The sequence below is a fragment of the Nicotiana tabacum genome, chromosome 4 (genome assembly GCF_000715075.1).
Source record: "Nicotiana tabacum cultivar K326 chromosome 4, ASM71507v2, whole genome shotgun sequence".
Taxonomy (NCBI): domain Eukaryota; kingdom Viridiplantae; phylum Streptophyta; class Magnoliopsida; order Solanales; family Solanaceae; genus Nicotiana; species Nicotiana tabacum.
In genome coordinates this window covers 60,934,621-60,959,391 of record NC_134083.1, presented here as the reverse complement: position 1 = coordinate 60,959,391, position 24,771 = coordinate 60,934,621, and the positions used below count along the sequence as shown (strand labels likewise).

The 24,771-nt window shown below is 34.3% G+C and overlaps 2 protein-coding genes across 3 annotated transcripts in view; both read right to left on the bottom strand.

Annotated features, from left to right (window-relative positions):
• The window catches only part of LOC107804511 (polypyrimidine tract-binding protein homolog 2), a 120,384-nt gene that overhangs the window by 55,665 nt on the left and 39,948 nt on the right, over nt 1-24,771 (bottom strand). The gene's annotated exons all lie outside the window — the stretch shown is intronic.
• On the bottom strand, nt 15,958-22,963 carry LOC107783326 (putative trehalose-phosphate phosphatase 2). 2 transcript variants are annotated; one of them, XM_016604293.2, is made up of 9 exons: nt 22,823-22,963; nt 18,099-18,291; nt 17,654-17,794; nt 17,509-17,580; nt 17,289-17,414; nt 17,136-17,192; nt 16,866-16,967; nt 16,549-16,767; nt 15,958-16,392 (listed from the first exon to the last, which is right to left on the bottom strand). In XM_016604293.2, exons 2-9 carry the CDS (start codon nt 18,285-18,287, stop codon nt 16,246-16,248), a joined length of 1,053 nt encoding a protein of 350 aa, XP_016459779.1. In that variant the 5' UTR covers nt 18,288-18,291; nt 22,823-22,963; the 3' UTR covers nt 15,958-16,245. The 2 variants fall into 2 exon arrangements, with proteins under 2 accessions (XP_016459779.1, XP_075108040.1); XM_075251939.1 differs by lacking the exon at nt 22,823-22,963 and adding an exon at nt 18,531-18,549.

Sequence of the window (24,771 nt, the reverse complement as noted above, 5' to 3'; positions counted from 1 at the left end):
TATTTTTACATGGATATTTTAATGAAATGTTAATGTATGTATTAGTTTTATATGGTACCATAATTTATTAATATTTAATTATTTGAATAATGGTACTTTAGGATGAGGACAAGGTTTCTATCTTTGTTTTGACATTATTTCACGTGATGGTGTCTACTCAATTAGATATTTATATATTATTATATTAATAAAATTGTTAGAGGATGTCAATCAACGCTAGAATCAAAGTCCCTTTTCTTTAATTTAATGAAGGACTTGCCTTTATATGCTTATAACCCGTATGACTATCATTTTTTTTTAATTGATATCTCTTCTTGAGATTTAATAGCTAAGGCTTTTAAAAAGGAAATGTTGCTGCCTTATACAAGATGATCCATAGGCAATAACGTTTCCTTCTTCATCTCTGTATCAACATACATCAATTTACTTTACGTTCTCCTCCTCCTTCCAAGATCAAATATTCTAATCTTCCTCCGTCTATTTCATGGTTATAACATCGATATACTATAAATCTTATCAATCCGAATATTACATTGTAATGAAGTAAGGTATCGAGAAGCTTTAAAGATGCGATCTTGGTTTGATCCATTGTCTACGATCTCATACGCGCAATTAAGGTGTTTTAAGTCTATCCCTTCTTTCTTTTTGTCATGATCCAAATGATACAAACGAAACGAGCAAAATACGCAACTCTCATAAATGACTCTATTCATAAAAATACCAGTGGTGTCTATATTTTTGATTCCACATGTGAATTATTATTATATCCTCTGTTCATGGGTCTCAGAAAAATACGTATTTGATAAAGTTTGTCCGAAAGGCATATTGATTTTATAATAGTCGAAAAATCTTATTAATGTATTTCTTATTCATTTCATGCATTTATACATGTACATTGACCCATGACCAGAAGGCGTTATATACGCGTATATTATATGTATATGGGATATGGAAAAAGGTTACGGCGTTATATACGCACCACCACTTGTTCAGCTGGTATACGTTGATGATTTGCCCACAGTGGCCGAGATGATATGATGGGATGCCCTCAGAGGCTTGATGATGTTATGTACGCATATACCTATACATGGTATGACATTTATATGCATATGCACGACATTATAAATATGAAATGATTCACAGGGTTATTCAGACTTACATGTCTTTTACTCCATGTTTCTCTCGTGTCTATTATTTATTGATTTTCATTCCTTACATACTCGGTACATTATTTGTACTCACGTCCTTTTTGCTTGGGGACGCTGCGTTTCATGCACGCAGGTCCTGATAGACAGGTTGCGAGTCCTCCAAGTAGGCTATCAGCTCAGCGGAAGGTATTATTACGCTCCATATGCTTCGGAGTTGCTTATTTAGTCAGTATGATTTGAACATGTATTAATTAGTATAGCGGGGCCCTGTCCCGACCTTTATGGTATTCATCTACTTTTAGAGGCTTGTAAACATATGTCACGTACGTGAAAGATTATACGGCCTTATCGGCCTATGTTCAATGTACGAGTGATCATTTTGGTCTTATAGGCCTGTATGTCATATGTATAAGTTCGTATTACATGTTGGGTCATCCAATGTTGAGTGTTTCTTCATGTTTTATTCTACTTATCTCACGACAGCCTCTCCGGCTCATTTATCTATGATAGTATGATACGAAAGATACTTGACGTTGGTACTCGGTTGAGTAAGGTATTGGGTGCCCGTCGCAGCCCATCGGTTTGGGTCGTAACAAAAGTGGTATCAGAGCAGTTCTGTCCTAGGGAGTCTACAAGCCTTGTCTAGTAGAGTCTTGTTTATGGTTGTGTTGTGCACCATACCTATAAGTAGGAGGCTACAAGGCATTTAGGGGTGGAGGCGGATAAAAAAGGATATAGTAGAGTTTGTAGCTCGGTGTCTCAACTGTCAGCAGGTTAAGTATGAGCATCAGAGACCGGGTGACTTGCTTCGGAGATTAGACATTCCGGAGTGGAAGTGGGAGCGTATCACCAAGGAGTTTGTAGTTGGGCTCCCACGGACTTCGAGGAAGTTTGATGCTATTTGGGTGATTAAGGATCTTGATAAGGAGACTTAAGGTAAGAATATCTATCCACCCATATGGTGAAAAGTAATAAGAGATTCAGAAGGTAGATACAAGTTTCAAAAAGTAAAAAAGAAAAAGAAAAAAGGGCAAGGTGAAGAAGGGTACGAGGCACCCCAGTTAATGAAGATTATTAGTATTTACCATTCAAGGAGATATATATATAACCATTTTGTGTTACCTTCAACAGTAACAGAGGTATGTATAATGGCCACACCCATCTCAGTTATGCCCTATGGGAACTAACAGATATGCTTTAAGAGAAGGATGTGATATCAGGATCCAGCTGGGATTAGAGTAACCCAAAATGATGGATGGATTGTTTGCGTTAGTTAATATTTTCGAAGGATATTACAAATGTGCTAATAGATCTCCTTGTAAGACACCCAAATGATGCACTCTAAAATAGTACAACTAGATATGAGTACTACAAAGAGAGGCGCTGGAAGCCTGGAAGGGATAAATATTATCTTAGTATGGCTCCCATCCCTAGTAGAGAGAGAATGTTAGGCAACCCGAAGAGCTAGTGGATGAAGCAATGGGAGCTAAAAGCAAAAGAATGTCTTGTTGAAGTTTATAGAATAAAGTGATAGACAGAAATATTAGCATCAATAAAAAGAGAGTTAATGAAGCATTATGAGTAAGATGTGATACATAGATTAAAATGGTACATCAAAAAACAAAATGATAGTATTACGAAGTCTATAGTCAAGTGAAGGAAAAGATGAGAGGTGACAGGCCTTGAGACAACAAAAGAGTATAGGATATAAAGTCGTATCCTCATTTCGAGAAATAAGTTCGTGACTCTAATGTGATTACCGGAAGGAAAAGTTAGACCCCAGAGTAATACAAATCAGTATGGGTTGATGAACAAGGTAAAATAAACATGAATTAAGGATTGAGTGATTTGATAATAGTCGGTATCATGAGAATTTCAGATTTGCGTTCCAGCGATAATAGAATTGACGATAGAAGAATAACCTTTAAAGGTCATTCAGGAAGACGCTTCCCTAAAGCAAGCAATGTGAGCAAAGTTAAGCTTAAGGGACTATGCGTGACAGTTACATTAAGTGCCACCCTTGTGAGTAAGGAATTTTGTTATCCTTGGTACAAAAGGATTACCGCAAGGCGAGTAAGGGTCATCGATGATGTGAAAAGACGCCAAAGATGGAGGTAAAATATCTATAGGTAGATCGTCGTGACACTAAATCTTAGTACTCCCCTAAAGGGGGAAAATATGGAGGGATGTGACATTAAGTCGGAATTAAATGGTTCTAGTAACTATGAAATGGCAAAGGAAGAATGCAATAAAAATGAGAAATGGATGAGATTGTACTTATTCAAATCCTACATATATGCTACGATTCCAGAACATTATGCAAACACGACATCAAGGAAAGGAAGTAAGGGTTCCTGCCCGAGATGTTATTGATAGATGAGGAGCCAGTGCGAGATGTAAGTTAAGACAAAGGAAATAACTCGAGAAATATTACGTGGAAAATTGATATGAGAATGGGCCAACGAGTAGTTAGTAGTTGATTCAGGAAGCACCCTAGTTATGGCTAGACAAGAGGATACAAATAAATCAACAGATTGTGCAAGATAAACATAGTGAACCCCAACATATGAATTCAGTCTCGCAAATATGACATCGTGATACTTTAGAAATATTCAGATAGGAGTTGGGTAGTTAAAGGTGTCGTATAAGTGTTACAAAAATAAAAGAGAGTGCCACTGGGAAACAGTTAGAAATTTCAGTTCAAAAGCAACCTTACGAGCACAAGGGCGCGAAGGTAAGTAACTAGGGATAATTATAGGCAAAGAAGGACATCAAAAATTCCGTCAAGTATACGATGTAATAAGTTTGTAGCTTTACAAGAGTCAGAAGGTATTCCCTAAGTACTACAATGAAAGACTAGCTGAGGAAATAAGGAAGAAGGCTTCAACCTAAGCACAATGACCTAAAGAAGAAATGGTCTTGTAACAACAGTCTCACAACAACAATGTATGCACTCCATAAGAAAGTGGTAGCTATCGTGGATAATGAACGGTAAGAAGAAAACAAAATCAAAAGGTTATATTCAAGATCATATGGGTTGTATAGAATTCCAATATGTGTGGGCACTAAGATAAGCCAAGTATTCATGCAACAAGTGGCAAAACGACCAGGAAAAGTGATTGCTTACATTTAAAGAAAGTTGAGAAGGAACGAAAGGAATTATTCGATCAATGATCTAGAGTTAGTTACATTATGAATGCACTCAAGATTTAGGAATATTATCCATGCACCATATATGTTGACAATCATACAGTCGTAGAAGACTTCGGTATAAGTTATAAGAAAGAATTAAGTCCGAGTCATAGACAAAGGATTGAATTGTTAGAAGGTTGTATCATGGATATTTCATAGCGCCCATGAAAGGATAAAGTAATAACTAATACCATGAGCTGCAGCTTAGAAGATAGCTAAAGCTTACATACAGGCTGATCAGAGGGAATAGGAAACTAGAAGAGTTATATCAACTAAGTAAATTAGGAGTCTGATTATTGGACCTAGAAAATGATAGAAATTGTGATTGAGATCATTGCAGAATCACTCTTAATATCATAGGTACAAGAGAGATAGTACAACAGTTATATTCTATAACGGCTCTACGATAGAGCTAGTTAGAAGAATACCAGCCTCATAAGAAGTCAGTATGAAGCTCATGTCGGATTGTGTATGCGTTAGAAGTGCAAGTATTATAATAGAGCCTTCAAGTTGTGGGTGTGAATCATACCTATGTGGAAGGGGTTATGAAAGAGATAGAAGATGTGATGCAAGATTTTAAGGTAAGTAAGGTAAAGATGAACAACGTACGAGATACTCAGGTGCAGAATATTATGAATAGTCCATACTTCAGGTAGAAGGCTAGAAGCATTGGGATTCAGTATCCAGGAATGATAGCGTCGTCGTCAGTGGCATATCTTCCAGCCTATGGTCTCTAGTTACCGAGAAGTCTAGTTAAGAGAATAAAGAAGAGTTAGAGACGATGTAATGTCTCGCTTAATGTTCTAGAATAACATAAGGAAATCCATGGTGCAAGCAAGTTGAAGAAGGTTGCAAGTAGTATAAATGTATATGTGTAGGTCGCAAGCTAAAGTATAGTAGAGTGACGAGGTTTTATGAAGACATGAGTAAGGATAAAAAAGGGAGGTGAGAAGGTGGCGAGAGTGGATAAGTCCTAAAGATTAAACTCATGAAAACAAAAGAGATAATGGTTTCTCTAAGTTATAGAAAACTCTGTATAGCCTGAATGAACTCAAAAGAGTCTAAGACTAGTAGCATTTAGAAGAGATGGAACGCTTCCCTGGTAATAGAATGAAGGTGTAATTATGATAGACAAAGGATGCCATTTGGGCCTTCGATTGAGTAATGATTTGAAGAAAAAAATAACAAAGGGGATTTTATGGACGTCACAGGACTAGAATACCCCTCATAAGATGAATCACGTTGGGATGCTATGAAATACGGTTATTAAAGTATAGTATCGCCCCAGGTGGATCAGTCTAATCATTGCAGATATTCCCCGATGAGACGTGAGCCCTAGCGGTAGTATTACATAAGAGGTCAAGTTATAGATCAATATTGAGGTAAAACAACAATGAATGGATAAAAGTTACAAAGTATGAGATGAGATTAGGCTGTCATTCTTAAGATGAACAGTAATGAGGAAGCAAAATACCGAGTGAAGACCTTCAGTATACCTTTAGATACCTAGAGGGACACCTTGTTAAGTTCTGTATATGTTCCCAAAGTGAGGCCCAAGGATTGGCTAAAAGCTGGAGGGAAGAGTCATATAGGCACACATACAAGGACAAAGTCATACAGACTTCATGATAGAAGGTAGCAATAGTTACGAGATTGGAAGAATTCCGGCCATAAGTCTTGGTGTGAGAAAGAGGCCTAAAGGGGGGAATGCCCTAGCCTTTAGATTTATTCCCAGAACAGTTGCCTAGATGGCAAGGAGAGTACTAAAGTATTTGCAAGAGCTATAGGTTATGATATTGATAAGTGCATAAGTCAACATTCAAGGACGAATGTTCCAAAGGGGGAAATGATGTTACACCCCATATTTTCGTACGTAAAAGTACGCCATAAGTAAATTGATGAAAGCTCGGAAATGAGATGTTACATCCCGCATTTTCATACGTTAAAATTTCGTAGTAAGTTAATCGACATAAGTTCAAGGACAAGATTATTTTTGAGGTTGTAAGTATTATTATATTTCAAAAAAAGGTATAAGTGAAGTTGTGAAGGTAAGGGGGTAAACGAATCGAAGAAAATGAGTTTCGTCGAAATTTGACATTTTGGAAAAAAAATACGGTCCAAGCTGTAATACCCCGTATTTATGGACTAGTGCTATACCACATGACCATGATAGTAAGGTATATGAAGTATATTAGTATTTAAGTGAAATAAGAGTTAGAAATTGATTGTTTGGAATTAGTATAAGTGGATAAGTGTAAAAATAAATGTGTTGTCCACGTGGAACCATGGCAACTAAAGAAAGAGGTGACTAATTTGTATTAAAGTGTGTCATTTATCGGCAATCATAATTTACACACACACACACACACACACACACACACACACACACACACATATATATATATATATATATATATATATATATATATATATATATATATATATATATATATATATATATATATATAAATTTATATCAAATATAATCTTGGATAGTTCTATTTTTGGATATGCTTTAAATTATACACTCGATATGAGAAAAATTATAGATGAGATTTTCTTTGTTATAAAGATAAAAATTATTTTCTCACAAGAAAAGAAGGTAATGTTTTTACCGTTTTAAGAATTAAGCGTACGAAAATTTGTACTCTTTATATGAGATTAGGAAAATTAGAAGTTGATAAAATATATATATTTTTATATGGATATTTTAATAAAATATTAGTGTATGTATTATTTTTATATGGTACCATAATTTATTAATATTTTAATATTTGAATAATGGTGCTTTAGGACGAGGACAAGGTTTCTAACTTTGTTTTGACATTATTTCACGTGATGGTGTCTATTCAATTAGAAATTTAAATATTATTATATTAATAAAATTGTTAGAGGATGTCAATCAACGCTAGAATCAAAGTCCCTTTTCTTTAATTTAATGAAGGACTTGCCTTTATATGCTTATAACCCGTATGACTATTATTTTTTTTTAATTGATATCTCTTCTTGAGATTTAATAGCTAAGGCTTTTAAAAAGGAAATGTTGCTGCCTTATACAAGATGATCCATAGGCAATAACGTTCCCTTCTTCATCTCTGTATCAACATACATCAATTTACTTCACGTTCTCGTCCTCCTTCTAAGATCAAATATTCTAATCTTCCTCCGTCGATTTCATGGTTATAACATCGATATACTATAAATCTTATCAATCCGAATATTACTTTGTAATGAAGTAAGGTATCGAAAAGCTTTAAAGAGGCGATCTTGGTTTGATCCGTTGTCTACGATCTTCTACAATCTCATACGCGCAATTAAGGTATGTTAAGTCTAACCCTTCTTTCTTTTTGTCATGATCCAAATGATACAAACGAAACGAGCAAAATACGCAACTCTCGTAAATGACTCTATTCATAAAAATACTAGGGATGTCTATATTTTTGATTCCACATGTGAATTATTATTATATCCTCTGTTCATGGGTCTTAGAAAAATACGTATTTGATAAAGTTTGTCCGAAAGGCATATTGATTTTATAATAGTCGAAAAATCTTATTAATGTATTTCTTATGCATTTCATGCATTTATACATGTACATTGACCCATGACCAGAAGGCGTTATATACGCGTATATTATATATATATATATGGGATATGGGAAAAGATTATGGCGTTATATACGCACCACCACCTGTTTAGCTGGTATACATTGATGATTTGCCCACAGTGGCTGAGATGATATGATGGGATGACCTTAGAGGCTTGATGATGTTATGTACGCATATACCTATGCATGATATGACATTTATACGCATATGCATGACATTATAAATATGAAATGATTCACAGGGTTATTCAGACTTACACGTCTTTTACTCCATGTTTCTCTCGTATTTATTATTTACTCATTTTTTCCTTACATATTCGGTACATTATTTGTACTGACGTCCCTTTTGTTTGGGGATGCTGTGTTTCATGCCCGCAGGTCCTGATAGCCAGGTTGCGAGTCCTCCAAGTAGGCTATCAGCTCAGCGGAAGGTATTAGTACGCTCTATTTGCTCCGGAGTTGCTTATTTGGTCAGTATGATTTAAACATGTATTAATTAGTATGGCGGGGCCCTGTCCCGACCTTTATGGTATTCATCTACTCTTAGAGGCTTGTAGACATATGTCATGTACGTGAAAGATTGTACGGCCTTATCGGCCTATGTTCAATGTACGAGTGATCATTTTGGTCTTATAAGCCCGTATGTCATATGTATAAGTTCGTATTACATGTTGGGTCGTCCAATGTTGAGTGTTTCCTCATGTTTTATTCTACTTATCTCACGACAGCCTCTCCGGTTCATTTATCTATGATAGTATGATATGAAAGATACTTGACGTTGGTACTCGGTTGAGTAAGGTATCATGTGTCCGTCGCAGCCCATCGGTTTGGGTCGTGACATGACGTTAGTACTGTCGAATAGTACTAGTATCTAAAATTAAACACCATCTCAATAGAATGAATAATAATACAAGGGGAACAATCAAGAATTCAATAAGAGCTTCAAATAATACTAAACATCAACTTAAGGATCACATACGTTTTCAAGATAATTTTCATGTTATTAGGTTGGGTGATCATTAGTGCCGATATACCATAATTCATAATACCACCGTATTATTACACGGAGTGCGATCACGACCCGATCGGCTAGGTCGTCTCATTTGAGACATCAACCATAACCATAATTTCAATTATTATTTCCAACACAATCACCACCTTGCGTGCGGCATGGCGTCCGATCACGACATGATCGACTAGGCCGTCTTACCCGAGACATTACCTTTTCAATCAATCATCTCACTTCATACTTCTTTTACATCTTTTCAATTCATTGGCACGAGTGGCCTTAATTATAAAGCCATTCTTGGCACTTGACAGTATTTCATATTCCCAGTTCCCCTTTCCACATTCCACATTCAATATCATTATCAAAATCAATAAGACTCCCTATTCAAGACATTAAATTCACATATGAGCAATTTGGGGATCTTAGGCACATAGAGGCTTTTTATACAATTTGGCATAACAACCTTTATTCGATCTTGACATGAAGTCTTAACATTTCTAACACATATTCCATATTTCGAACACATCCTCAAATGGGAAGATGATATGATGAAGCATTTAGAATAAATCTTGAACATACATCATTCAACACAAATACATTAGGAATAGCCAATTCTATAATGATCAATTTGGGACTTATACCAATTACATGAACACCGTGGAATTCGATTCTAAGAAGAAGAGGGTTTAGCCAACATACTTCAATTGAGCTTCCTTTAAACTCTAAAACGTTCTGGAATTCTTAGCACTTCGATCTATTTTAGAAATATAACAAGTTGGACCAAAATTAGGAAGATGATCATGATTCTAGTTCATTTGAGCACATTATCAAACACTAGGTGTGCATTAATGTTTTAAGGTCCTTTTAGGAAAGATTATATCAATCCTCAACCCATTCTCTATCATTTGTTTTTAGCTCACATCCTTCCCATATTAATTTAATTAATATTTCCCCCTTAATCTTAAGATTGTTTACCCGTAAAACGGTACAGTTAAATTTATACGTGGTTTCTAGACAAGTGAATTAATTCGATCCTGAAATAACAAGATAATTGAAGAAATATATATTACTTAACCTTGATGGGAAGACGAAATGACAGAAATAAATACTCTAGTAGTAAAGCCTCCGGGCGCAATAGTAACAAGAACAGAAAATAAGAAGAAAAAATTTATTAGAGCTTTGAGTAGATTGTAGTATTGGATTGCTAGAAAATTCGTCTCCTTACAATGATAACATAGCTCACTATTTATAACTACTTCTAGGAAAGGAGGTCCTAGGATCCTACCCTTCTTTAATGACAATTATGAGGGTCATTGAAGGTCATTAATGAAGATGTAACGGTGAACATAAATGTCAAATTCCTCTAATGGGCAACGTACTTAATGACGTGAAATATTCTCCATTAAATGCTACCGGGCAAAGAGTATTTTTATTGCATCCTTATGAGCGTTATTCTTTCCGGTGACAGACGAGACTGTTGCCTTCGGTTTTGGTTATCCCCGTCTTAGGTTCCACGTGTCCCTCTTTTGGCTGCCACGTAGCATAACATATTTTACCCTATACAAAGATTTTCTACCCTATACAAAGATTCTTCCATGCATTTCCACTTCTTTGACACTCTATTATTACGTACAGAAAAATACGATGAAATGTAAGAATCAAAGCAAAAAATAAAAAAATAGAACAACATATATAGTTTTCCCGTTTGAAACATCACCAAATCATTGTTTAATTCTAAGACCTTTAAAAAAAAAGCAATACATATATACTTATAGAAAAGTAAAGTGTAGCCCCGTCATAAAATTAAAAGACATCTCCCTAACCTTCCTTAGTCCTTGATAATGAAAGAAGAACATATTGCAACGTACTTCTTGGACCTTTAAGAAAGAACTAAATTTCTTTTGATCGAGGACTGAGCATATGCATGAAAGTGGAAATATAACCAAAGATTCCAATGATGAAAAGACAGTCATCTAGAAGAGTAATCCAGGCAAATTCAAAGAAGCATTAATTAGTACATACTCTATATGTTTTAATTTATGTATCTTAGTTTGACGGAATACGAAGTTTAAAAAATATTAGAAAACGTTTAAATTTTACTGTCTTAAACTAAGGTGTGTGTAATGCGCTAAAATACCTTTAAATCTTGTGGTATTGAATATATTATATGGATAATTGGAGTTAAAAATTTATTAAATATAAAAAGAAATATTCTTTTTTAAATAAACTAAAAAAGAAAATAAGAAACATAGAATCTCTTTTAAGAACGACATGTAGTAGTGACAAAATGGTTAAAAGAAAACAGTTAAATACCATATTATCCACTAAAAATGGGTTGGATAATGAACTTTTTAAAAACAGGTCAAATATGGATAAGAACCATATTATCCATTTATAAATGGATAACCAATGAGTTTAACTTTTATATTTGTAAAGCCTCAAATTGGAGGTTTCTCGAGTTTGAGAGACTAAAAATTCTCCCAAAATTAATCATATTAAAGAAGTTATGGATAATATAGTTACCTATATTATCCGCCGGTTAACTATTTTTTATCCGTATTAAATATAAATCGGATGGAGTAATTTATTCGTTTTTTCATTATCTGTTTTCTGTTTTCGACCCGTCCCACATTTGTCACCCCTAACCACATGCATGCATGCGTTCTATTTTCTAGCTGGAAACCGCACTCACAAGAAGAAGAAAACAGAGAAGTCAATGGATACTCACTTATCTAAGATATATATATATACTCTAGCTTGTAGCATCTTTTAATAATCATATCATATCTTCACATCACCAATTTCCATGGGAAAAATTCTGCGCTTCTAATTACTACTCTTCCCCTTTTCTTCTCTCGACTTTTAGCGGATTCCCTTTGAGAGCTAGTACTAGTATAAAGAAGTTATATATGTTAATTCCCTTTCTTATTTTACTTTAGTTGAACTTTGAACGTGCAAAATCAGCTGGAATTGGCCTTTAATTTATAGTCAAACTTTCACAACGTTCTGATCCAGAAAATGTATAGGATAGGGAGACATACTTTAAGTTCATACACAACTCATTCATTGAACAATAATAAATGATGTCGTGCTATAATTTCATATATTTTGACGTTATTTACCCTACATGCTTATTGTTTAAATGCTAATTTGTTCAACAATTGCGCTTAATAGAGTTTATTTCACGTGTAGGAATACTTGGACATGAATTGGAGAAAAGTTGCACAAAATAGTACCTCAAAGCTACAAAATGGAGCAATAAAAGAAGATGTGCAAGGCAATGAAAAGTCATGGCCATAGATAGTGCAAGGTATTGTCCAGGGCACTGTCATTGGCGCCCCAGACAATGCCTCGCGCAGAAACATTGGCGCCATAGACAGTGCCTCGCGCCGACGATACTATCCGAGTCAATTTTATTTCCTCCTTAGTTTTGGACATGGACACGTTAATCCTACCTTATAAATACCTCTTAAAGTTATTTTTTTAGAGAGGGTGGACGTTTTTAGAGAGGGGATTCGACCCAAGGAGGCTAGAACACACTAGGAGCAAGGAGGAGAATTCTTCTACGAGTTTTTCACTTCCATCTTCCTATTTTCATTATTAGTTATGAATTCTAATATTGTAGTTTTGCATACTATTATGAATAGCTAATTTGTTATCTAGGATTTTGATGGAACCTTTTGTAAGATAAATTCTCGTTATGTTTTTATATAATTGAACTGTTAGATTTTTCTACTTGTTCAACTACGTTTTTACTACTGTTGATTGAATGGCCATCAATTGACTGTGCCAATTTAGTGTATATTGCTTGAAAGAGGGTACATATTTAGGTCGTTGTCGAACAATATCACTCCTAACATATGTAAGAGATCAATACGGAGGGTTTAAAGACAGGATTAGAGATAACGAAACCTTGGTGCGATCGTAGTGCCAACTAGCGTAGTTCGAGAGAATATGTCTAGTAAATTGTGGTAGTTGCTCGAGAGAGAATTACGACACCCGAAGTACTCACGATCGGTAGAGAATACTGAGGCGAAATTATAGAAGACGTAGCGGGAAGGATTCCGACAATTGTGGAAGTCATAACTCTAGACCTCCTTAATCTTTTCTCCAACCCGTAGTATCTTTAGTTATTAATCTACTACTTTAATTTGTTAGTTAATTAGATATAAGAGTTTTAATATTTATAATTTAGAAATTTTTCGAGCTTGTCTTCTTAGTAATAGTTAACAGTTGTAACTAAATCTTAATTCTCTGTGGGATTCGACTTTGGACTCTTAGACTGAATTATATTTGCAGCGTCCGCTTATTATTTTTAGGACTAGAGTTTGGGCATTATGAATAAACTTGGCTTTATCCTGTTCAATAAAGACTCTTGCTGCAACTAGTACACTAGTGATCCACCAGCGCGTTGAGTGATTCTATTAAGAGGTTTTTGACCTTTTGTGCAATAATTTAATCACAAAGTGCAGGGAAATAAAAGTCTTGGTTTGCTAGTGGCTACTTTGTGGTTGGAAATTTTGGCGGATCAGTTGCGGTCATGTGCTTTATATGATCTGTTATATTTATCCAATTCGTGTTCTATATCTCATACTTATCCGATTCATTTAATTTCCTTCAGTTTTTAGCATGCTGAGCCTATATTCTTTTAGTTGCACCACCTATACAATTCAAACTGTTGAGTCAATTCCAACTTCTCATAATTTTGATCATAAAATAAACATATCTATGAGAAGGTGTAGACATTGTACAATTGCTTCAACGAACCTTTCTCGGAAGCAATTGTACAATGTCTCTATAGCTAATTATGTTCTGACAAAGGTATCATATGTATCAACTGATACAAGAGTGTGAAAATTCATCTAAAAGGTATCATATTATACAAAAATCTGGTGTTTGGTCTAGGTGCTTCTGTGATTGTTCTTGACCTACCTAAAAAATGGTCCATATATACTTGGGGCTTCTTAACCGGTCTTTCACTCGGAGAGATTATTTCTGCTTTACTAAATTTTTGTATTAACTCTTCTATGTCTTTAGTTATTGACTTTTTTTCTTTAATAATTTTATCTAATTTTTGACTTATTTCTAAAAGTAATATATCGGGTACTTTACATGCCCTATCGTTCACATGACTTTAATAAAATATTCTTCTTTATTTGTCCTCTTCCTGAATTATTGATCTTATCTTCTAACACACATCATTTCTTCAGCCTATTCTTTTTTCCAAATCTCCACATTTTTGTCTTTTCTTTTCTACTATTCTTAGCTTTATTTCTTGTTATTCTTTTTTCATGTGTCCAAATTTTGGGTGTATAATATATTGAACTGACCCATTTTAAAGCAATTATGAGTAAATGGGGCTACACATCATGGTTTGCGTGATTCTAAAGGTTATTAATTTTTGTACGTGATCAATACAAGCTAAGGTGGGAAAGCAATTAGAGTATTACTACTATTAGCTACGCGGGGCTAGGACTTTACTGTGGTCAGCTCTATAGCCACTATATTCGAGCCATATATGTTTGTCCAATACATTTAATTTGAAAGCTGAAATCACATCAAATTTTATCTCATGATTGGGTAGTTAGATAGAAATTTGACCAAGAGCGGTTTGCGTGTGGTTCTAAAGGTTTTCCATTTTCCATACATGAAATTAGCTACACAGTAATTTGGGGGTTGGGACTTGTGGCGGTGTGCGGTCATTGGTCCACACTCTATTCCACTAGATGTTTATCCCATACATTTCTTTTACCAAGTAATTAGCATTTACTAGAGAGGACAAATGAAATGAGCCACATAGAAAATAATTTACATGGAAAATTCAAGATTCATAAGAGAAGATGAAGAGCTGAAGAGGCAGCAATAGCGACAAATGCTGCTTTACGTTGAAATATAAAATTATGTCTCGGTCCCAATAAGTTAAAGATCGATTATATAAATTATTATTGTAAAAATGTTATTTTATTTAGCTTGTCTTAATCTAATAATATATAAAAATTACAAAGGAAAATAACTACACAAAAAATTGGTTTTATATACCCAATTGTACTGCTCGCCGAATACTATCGACTTAGCTTTTGTTCTCCTCTACTCGAACGGCTTGATACTACAGTGAAAAGGACGTTTTCTTTAGCTCAGAATTATTTTTTTTTTTACAATAATAATTGAAAATTGGATCCTAAAGTTGAAGTGTGAATATTTTGTTATTTTTCTGGCACGATAGATGAATAAAATACAAATGCATGGCTGAATAATTATTATTCATTTATCCATCTTTTGTCTTAAAGGTAAGCCTGGCAACAACTTATACTAGCCAAGCTACTCGATTAATTCACAGATCCGCCTAATGTTCCAATATTTTCTACTAAGTTTTGGAGCAATGATAAAGTTGTCTTCGTGTGATCTATAGGTCATGAGTTCGAGCCGTGAAAGCAACCATTAATGCTTGCATTAGGTTAGGCTGTCTACATTACATCCATTGGAGTGAGGCCTTTCCTCGAACCATGCGTGAAAATACTTTGTGTATCGTACTGGCCTTTTAGTCCTAAAGGCCTGTCTGGCGAATAGACTACTACGCTCAATAAACATAAAATGGTGGGCCTTCAAATAGAAATTACATTGGGCCATTTGAGTCTATTGAGAAGCAGTTCTTCCTTTTACCTAAATAAAAAGAGTGGGCTTGATATTACCGAGTGGCACAATTCTGAGTAGGTGTCGATTAAATTGTTTAAATTATTTAAAAAAATTCACAATTAACATAGTTTAATCTATAATAATAGGTTAGTTATCGATTTTATCCGGTTATCAGATAATGATTCTCATAAAAATATTATAAAGATGACCTGATTGTTTGTTCAATAATATCAACAGGAAAAACATAATCAACACGAAAGGATATCTCTGGGATTTTGGTGCATGTTACCATGACTAAGTAACAAATGTTTACCCCGTAAGCAACAAACTAATGCAGTTGGAACGAAAACTTGACATAAAACCAAATATAAAGTTGAAAAGTTCAAATGTTTTTTTTTTTTCATTAATAAGCTGCAGTTGCGCAATGATACAAAAAACTTCACCCAACTGCAGTTTCATCCTTAAAGCCTGTCTATATATATATATATATATATATATATTACTAGTTTCTATGAACCTAATGGGAGTAAAACCAGACGACTATAAAAAACGCCTTGTATTAGGGAACGACGATCCCTTACCTAGCTCCCATTCCTTCATTCTTTCCCATCTATGCCGATATATATACATTGATTATAAACTTATGCCAGCAAAATCTACACTGAGGAAAGATCCCCCCTTCTCGCCAGCCGAATCAGAAAAGATAAAACTTCTGATGGATCTCGCAGCGAGTAAGATGCCAATGTGTCCCTTGGATTACTAGACACTATAATAGGATACCCTTGTCCTCTACACTTTAGTACCTGCACAATGCAGTTCAAGAACGAACTCGCATCACTACATTATTATGTTGTACAAACACAACATCTAAAGCAGAAATTTGGATTTTAAAAAAATGAAAACATTGTGTATACATACAACTATAGTAAGATCACAATTAGAGAGAGAATCATATATACCTTAAAAGCATCTTCGTCAGTTCTGTCATCCCCTATGTAAATTGGGAGAACATCACTTGAATTTGCAAATCCTAGAGTTTCAAGCAAGTAAACCAGAGCATCCCCTTTATTCCACTTAATTGATGGCCGTATTTCTATGACTTTCTTACCCCTTGTAAGATGAAAACAGGGGTACTTCGCAACTACTGCTTGTACTTTCTTTTCCAGCAACCCGAAATCCTGAAAATTAAGTTAAGATTTGAAATACTTGATCTGCACATGATTTGACAATTTCTGGAAATAAAAGATCGATAGTGTATATCTAATTGGACTTGTACCTCTTGTAAGACATGCCGGTAATGTACCGAGATGCAGAACCTGTTGTCCTCAACCAGAGCTCCATTTATCTCCGAAGTTGTTTCCTCCAATTCGTTCAACATCTGCCATATACAAAAACATTTTGTTGAATAAAAAGTAAGATGCAGCTGGAAATATGTGTACTCCAAGTTATTGCAAAATCAACAACATGATGCTTTATAACAAGACTGTTTAGGACGCGTTAAATTACAAATTAATAGCTTCATACACAAGTTGAAGTGTTAGCCAACCTTTTCAATTGAAGGCAGAAAGTCCTGAGCAGGCTGGAAGACAGTGAGTTCATTCCCCTACAATTTATTGCCGACATAGATAAGTATATATAAGTATAACTATAAGGAATCAACCGTTCTGGGCCAAAATATGTTTAAGGAAAGAGGAAAAACCTTTTTATCAAGGGCCTTGCTTTGATACTTTCCATCATAGGAACTGGCCTGAATTGCAGGTCCCATTATGTCCATTCCGTGGCTGCCCGCATAGAATACCTCATCTAACTTCACAAATCCATAAACCTAAGCATACAACATCCAACAAAATAAATAAGATATTAACTATTTTTTCATCAAATCAACTGACTCAAGATCAAGAAGGTACTATAGTTTTTACCTTCTGTCGACTTCTTCCACTTATTATAGCCGTCGGATAAAGCCTTGCAACTTCACGTACAGCTGAACGCATCTGCATGCAATACATGCTATTAGAAGATCGAGAAATAGATCAAAGGAGGAATGCAACACGATTAATTAATTACCAGATCAGACATGAAGGCACTGTCAGGATCATTCACAATTGGAGATAGAGTACCATCATAATCTAAAAACACGACGATACGTTTCCCCTTTGCTGCACTTATCATTTCTTGGAAGGAGCTCAATGCTGAAGGGTGCTCTTTCTGAAACAAAAGCTTATATGTGAGACTCTATCTAAAGTTAGGGTCAATAACAATGAAGAAAAATTAGTAACAATGGAATATTTTGTTTATTTTGCATTCCTATCTTCGTGAATCAATGTCATGACCAAAAACAGTGTCATACCAGCTTAAAGCAATTCTATGTCCCTGCTTGTAACTAATTCTATCACATCTATAATGCAAATTCTACCACTAGCAAGACTAATTTTTTTTTATTATTCTCTCATACCTCCATAATCACGTATCAGCAAAATATATAAGTGAGCATAAAATGTGGGCTACTCACCAACCAGGACATGTATTTGACATCAGCACAAAGGGACAAATCAGACTTTGAATCTTTCGGTTCTCCTGCATTGGGCTCCGTCTTGTTAGGCTTAGTAGCTTTTGAAATGGGCTCAATTCTTGGAGTTTTAGCCAGCTCATTCTGGAAGCCCATCGCCTGGTATAGCCACCTTTTCAAATTTTCTCTCATCTTGCTGTATAAAAGTACCCAAAGGAAATTGCTTTATAAGCTTAGGGGAGTTTTGAAAAGCTGACACAAAAGTTGTATAATCAATGGGCTTGCAAGGACCCCAAGTAATAGACACAAAAGTTGAATTGTTGGCTTCAAACCAGAAAAGGAAAACTATTGTCAGCCTTTTAATTGGAAAAACAAAAAGCATTTTTCTCATTAAAAATAGCAAGTACAGATTAATAAATACGAAAAGAAATTTACATATCAAATTGTCTTCGAATATGCGCAGATTTTTATCAGATGATAATAAAGTGAATTTTATTTTGCGTCTTCATTAACGCAACACTTCATTATTATGATCCACATTTTTCCTTGCGTGTGGAGGTATTTTTCTGGCTTTTTCCTCGACACCATCTTCAAGAAGTTTAAATGAAACTTACTAACGACAACTGTGCCTTTTTATAACCCGACAAACAATAGAATTGCGTTTGTGTTTGTTTTTAAAGAATATCAGCTAGTATTTGCAAAGAATAAATTAACGGCTGATTCTGTACGAGTCCCTGGGTAAAAAAGGATGAAGAATAAGGAAATGGTGGGTCGAAATTTATCTGGAAAAACAACGCGAAAGAACGACGAAAGCCCAAATCATTTATTTTTGAACAGTAGATAAAGAAAAGCATTAAGTCAAAATGGAAAACTCCTCGACGAAGGAATATTAGGACCATGAATCCCGCAAAATAATCAATATAAACTAGAGTTGCAATCCCATATAATTCGGAACAAGGCAAAGATCACAAGAACCTAAGAATACTTTATTTTTTAACACATATTTAACATGGAAGATGTTAGGTGCAAGTAAATGGTTAATATAAAATAATAGACGTAAATAGCAAAGAAGTTGAGATTGTATAAAATAAAAATAAAGTCCTTGTCAAAGCTTATCAGTGTGACAAATAATTTGAAACATAGGATATTAGGTAGGCAAAAATCATTAATACATGTGTAAGTAAATGATTAGCACAGATTCCTCAGGAGTTAACAAATGTCATTTATTAAAGAAAGGTCGCTATAACAACAAATTTGATTTGAATAGAAGTGACATAAAATAAAAACAAGAACAAGACAAAGGAAACTAAAAAGAGATGGCATTAATCATTAATCATTAATCAAATATTAAAGTCAGGTTCGGTGACTCAACGCTACATGGCAACATTAGAAAAGTTTTTTAGAGCTGAGGTCTTAATCAAACTGAGTCAGCAAACACCGACAAAAAATTAATGGAGTTCTCGAATAGTATAAGAATAAGACTATCATGCGTTAATACCGTTGGCTTTGCTCTAACTACCAACTTCTACGCTTTCTATGGTTGCCAACTGTTTCGGAAACTAAAATTTTAATCCAGCCATAGAGCCACCACCCAAACCTGCTTTTCAATTCCATGTGTCTAAAAACTACAACGAGAATATGGAAAAAATATGTACAGACAGATAGCTCCTTAACACACCTCTATTAAATTTCCTCACATGATGAATTGAAGCATTCCAATGACAAAGACGCAAACCTCCAAAAGAGACTAGGGAGTAAATGAGTGTGTGAAGAGGCGTATTCAGGATTTGAAAGTGAACAAGGCACCACTGTTGAATTAAAATTTGAGCAAATGATGAAGTGAATTGAACTGAGATAGTGCACTAAAAGTCAAGTTGTGCCCCCAAACAGACCAATGTAGCTGCCTAAGATTTGAGTCTTAGTTTGCCAAATCAAAATATATACATATAAAAATATATTTTTTCGAAATTATTGGGGTCCGGTAACCCTCTACTCTAAGGGTAGGTCCGCCTTGTGTGAGGGAGAGAGCGCGATAAAAATAAAAAATATTTTTTGAGATAAACATAAAACAAGTTGGTTTGACGAAATGATAAGCTGGTGAATATTTGGGCATCAAATTAGAAATAAGTTTGTACTTACATCATTTAAAAGGAAGCAGGGTACGTAATTTTTAATCTAAAAAGATAGTTAAAGATAACCCTGCACATTATACAAAGTATAAATTGACGACTGAGACCAACATTGGAAATAGTTTTCAGCGAATGCAAGCGAGATTTCATTCTAAAGTTTAATTCTATAATCATTAATTGCTACTTAGACAAAATTATCCCTCGACAGAAAATCTAGTGTTTAAGTTTGTCAATTTTCAACCCTGCATTAATATCTAAGACTCTGCAAGAAATAACATAAACAATTCAATCAAAATTATGACATAGCGCGTCAACCCCCTAAAAAGAACTACTCCGGAGTTTATTTTACTATTTGTAGTAATACAGAGGAATCCTAAAAATAAACATCTTTACCCCAGTTTATTTCTGACCTCTTCAATCTCATCCTATCTATTGAGTTCTAGGACCCAATAGAATGTACTCCCCGGCCACTATCTTTGCTTCTCTTTTTCTACTTTTGGTGTAGAAGGAGCCACCACCACTTTACCTTCATAATTCATGCGACCCACAAAATTACCAACTAAACATTCTCGTGCATGTACAATCACATGAAACTGGACACAAAAACCAGTAGATCCTTGCCACGTAAAAAAACTAAGAAGTGTAGAAAATGAAGGGCATCTGCACTTTATTTAATTATTAGTAAAAGAAGGTGGAGTAAAGAACGAGGTGGTGATTTGACTTGTGAAAGCATGTGTGTGTGAACAAGAAACTGAAACTGAAGGCAAGAGTCTTAGGACCATTTTTCAACTACATAAAGAGGTTCAAAACGACAAAGATTATTTACGTGTCACCAACAGGGAGGAAAAGAACATCGGGAAGGTCGGGCACTTGAGGATTTATAAACTCGACACATTAGGATACCCTTTTGGACAAGGCTTAAGAAGGTGACTAATTAAAACTATAGGAGTATTTTTTTTTATGGATGTTACAAAAAGGGACACACATGGGACGACGACTACGACTTCGACGACTCTTAAGAAGTCCAGAGAAACTACCTAGAAGTAGAACATAATCTAGAATAATGATAAGTATATATTCAACTAATATATTGGACAAAGTCCAAAGTGCTATTAATATTTTAGGTAAAAAATGAGTGAGTAATCAACATAGAAATTGAAGGAAACATAAAAGAAATTAGGTGTTGGGATGTATCACTTAATTTATCAAATATTTAACGACTTTCTTGCCAAGAAACACGGTGTTATGTTAATAAAATTTGTGATCCAAATACTTTATATAGAGAAGAGTATCAGAACTACAATGAGTAAATCCAATCCTAGCTGGTCAATTCCTATTTCTCCAAGTTTTCTTATTTAGCAACAGCACTGACAATCTCACACGCAAAATACTATTAAAACTAGTATGAGTTCAGATCTAATATGAGTTAAATTTTATTGAGATTTTGATATAAATTTATGTTTTATATCGAAAAGACTAGACTGCAATCGCCCTGTATTGTAGTCCCCACAGCAGAGCAAGAAACCCCCAAAAGAGTTAAATTTTCACATCCACCCTCTCGCATAAAAAATGTCCAAAATCTATCTTGTTAATTAAATCCAATGCATCCTAGCTACCAATATCAGTAATCTCCTAACTGTTATAACAGCTACTGCGATTATAGTGGAAGGTTGATTCATGAAAAGCTACATCCAGCAAAAAAGGATATCCAAAGGGTCGGCAACTGGGGCCCGAATTCTTAATCTCTACCCGCCGCCGACTAAAAAAGCCCGGGGCTTAACTGAAAGTGCAGTCCAGTCGTTGCTTTTCATAAAATACGTGTTATCAAAATCTAGGCTATTTAGCAAAAATGGAAAGATCTAAAACTAGATTTGTACTTAAGTGGGCCTCCTGGGTCAAAAAATGGATCCTAGCCCAGTTAATTTAGTGGGCCCTATAAAATACACGTGTACAGTGCACATACCACACGTAACTGCCGGTAAAGTAACCGAAAAAGTCTTGAAGTAGCGAGTCTTAACACTACTCTTAGCGCGTGATATCAACGCCAACATTCGGGAGGTTCAATCGAGCGACTACAATTCACGCGCCTAAGGTAGTGGGAACTCAATTTGGTCCTCCGGTAAAAAAGAAACGAACACCAACCGCTTTTTCGTTTGTTCGTGCCCTCATAAATACCACTTTTAGTCACTCAAATAAGCCGTAAATCACTAGAAAAAAACCACTCCTACTTCATATCAAACAAAAATAAAATGAAAAAACAAACAAAACCAAAAAAAAATAAAATAAAAAACAAAATCAATGACCTCAACGCTGGCACCTGAGAATGCCACCGCCATTGACGACGACAGCAATATCAGAAATTTTATAAGACGATGATCATAAATTTTGTACACCGATGATATAACATCACAATTATAACAACTTAGAGAAATTAAAAAAAAATTGCATGAATTTAATAAAATTCAAAGGAAGTGATCAGGCCAGAGATTCATTCAATGACGGGAATGAGAGAGATGTGTAAATCTGTAAACATAAGAAAATTAAAACGAGTTTAAAAGAAAATTAAATGAGAGAAAGAAGAACAAAAAGAGGACTTACATGCAAAAAAATGGAGAAACTGCTGGAGAATTGGAGCAGCTGTTGCTTTTGAGCAAGAAACTAAAATTGGAAGAGAGAGAGAGAGAGAGAGAGAGAGAGAGAGAGAGAGAGAGAGAGAGAGAGAGAGAGAGGGAGGGAGAAAAGGGAAGGAATTAAGCATAGGATGGGAGAGTTTATATAGATGGTGGAAGCGTTTGAAGGGTTTTGTTTGGTGGGGTAGGGGGTAATTTTACTAAAATGACACCGGGTATTATTTATTACCCCTATCAATGTCAATAGTATTAATTTAATAATCTAGATTATACGGTATCGCAAAATTAATGGTCTTGCCCTTTAATAATACTATAATGTTTAGGAAAAGAAATTATTATACCAAGATTAAGAAAATTTTGGAATTGTTAATTAGTTTAGATTATTAAGTACTAATCTTGGTGTAATTAATAAGAGGTTGAAGACAGGAATATAGGACAAGTACATTAGTGGTATTTTACATTTGTTTATTAACATTTGAACTTGACTAAAAAAAAAGGAGGAAAGTGGGAAAAGGTGTATACCGGTTTATATTAACTGGTACGACTGCACACTGCCCTTCTATCTATGTCTCTCTTACACATGCTTCATGTTTTGAATCTCTGCCTTTTCCTCTTTTATTTTTTTTAAAAAAAATACAAAAAGTGTAATAGGAGTAACTATTTTTAGTGTCTAACAGAAAAATCGGTCTTATTTATTCAGATTACAATTTTTTTTAGTTGATTTGATACACGTACAATAATAAATACATAATCTTGTATGGATCAAGAGGTCACAATTCAAACAGTAGTACTATTAGTTTGAATCAGACGCATAGTAGATATTTGATTCTTCATTTAATTAATCTTGCTATATATTTCATGACATTGTAGATATCTCTTAATACCATTCTCATACATAGGTCATGATTGTATCAATTTTTATTGTTAACTTCTTACTATAATACATTCAAGATTTTTGGGGTGGATTTGCACAAAAGTTTCTAGCGTGTAAAAGCGTGATCTTAGAATATAGCAATGGCCTATTGTAACATGAGCATCTATGCTCCATATGTGGGCCAACCACGCATCTCACACGCTAATATTGTATTTACTAGATCCATAAATATGTAATTAACTCGTCTAACTTGTCCAAATTAGGTATTACTTTAAGGGTTAAATAAAATATGTGACCTAATTATCTATTCAGAAACATTAGGTCAATTTGGACTATATTACTAACCAAAATAAACCATAAGACAATTTTATCAACGAAAATAAAGATAAAAAATGATTTTAAATATTGGATATTAAATTACTTTATCAAATAGTAAATCATTTTCAAGCAACTCAATTATATATATCTATACTATATTAAAAACACAAAATTTCTTAGTAAAAAGTATCGTCTTTTTACCCTTTATAAATAAATTTCACGTTGGACAAGATTGTAATTAAGCTACTTTCTTAATATTTAAAAATTTAAAATCTACTAAATTTTGTTTATTAAATTATTCCGTATTTGAACTATGTATGTCCTATAATGCAGGGTTTAAAAAAACATTATGCGAATTATAAGGAATCAACATGTAAAAAATATTCCAACAAAGTAAACTAATATAATTACATAACTTCTTTAAATTGTTTTGGACTTTCAAAAACTTTTTAGTTCCCAACAACAAATGATACAACTTTGAAGTCAAGTATGAATAAATATGCTATTTCGACTTTTCATTTGTAGACTTTAACTAGCATTTAATGATAGTATAAATAAATATAGATAAATAGATAATACACTTTCATATAATTAATATTTGAACTCCTTTATATTTTCTCTTCATTGTTTTTTTCTAATTATTAAGAAACTACACACAATGAACAAATAATTAAGTATTTCCTCTTTTATACTTTCCCCGTTCTAATTTATGTGAACTTGTTTGA

What these genes read in the sequence shown, in the direction of transcription:
- LOC107783326 (XM_016604293.2), bottom strand. Translation starts at nt 18,287, where the DNA reads ATGAGAGAAAATTTGAAAAGGTGGCTATACCAGGCGATGGGCTTCCAG. An exon ending in TCAAATACATGTCCTGGTTG is followed by an intron (nt 17,795 to 18,098) that starts GTGAGTAGCCCA and finishes CTTTTGTTTCAG; the next exon opens with AAAGAGCACCCTTCAGCATT. An exon ending in GCAAGGCCCTTGATAAAAAG is followed by an intron (nt 17,193 to 17,288) that starts GTTTTTCCTCTT and finishes AATAAATTGTAG; the next exon opens with GGGAATGAACTCACTGTCTT.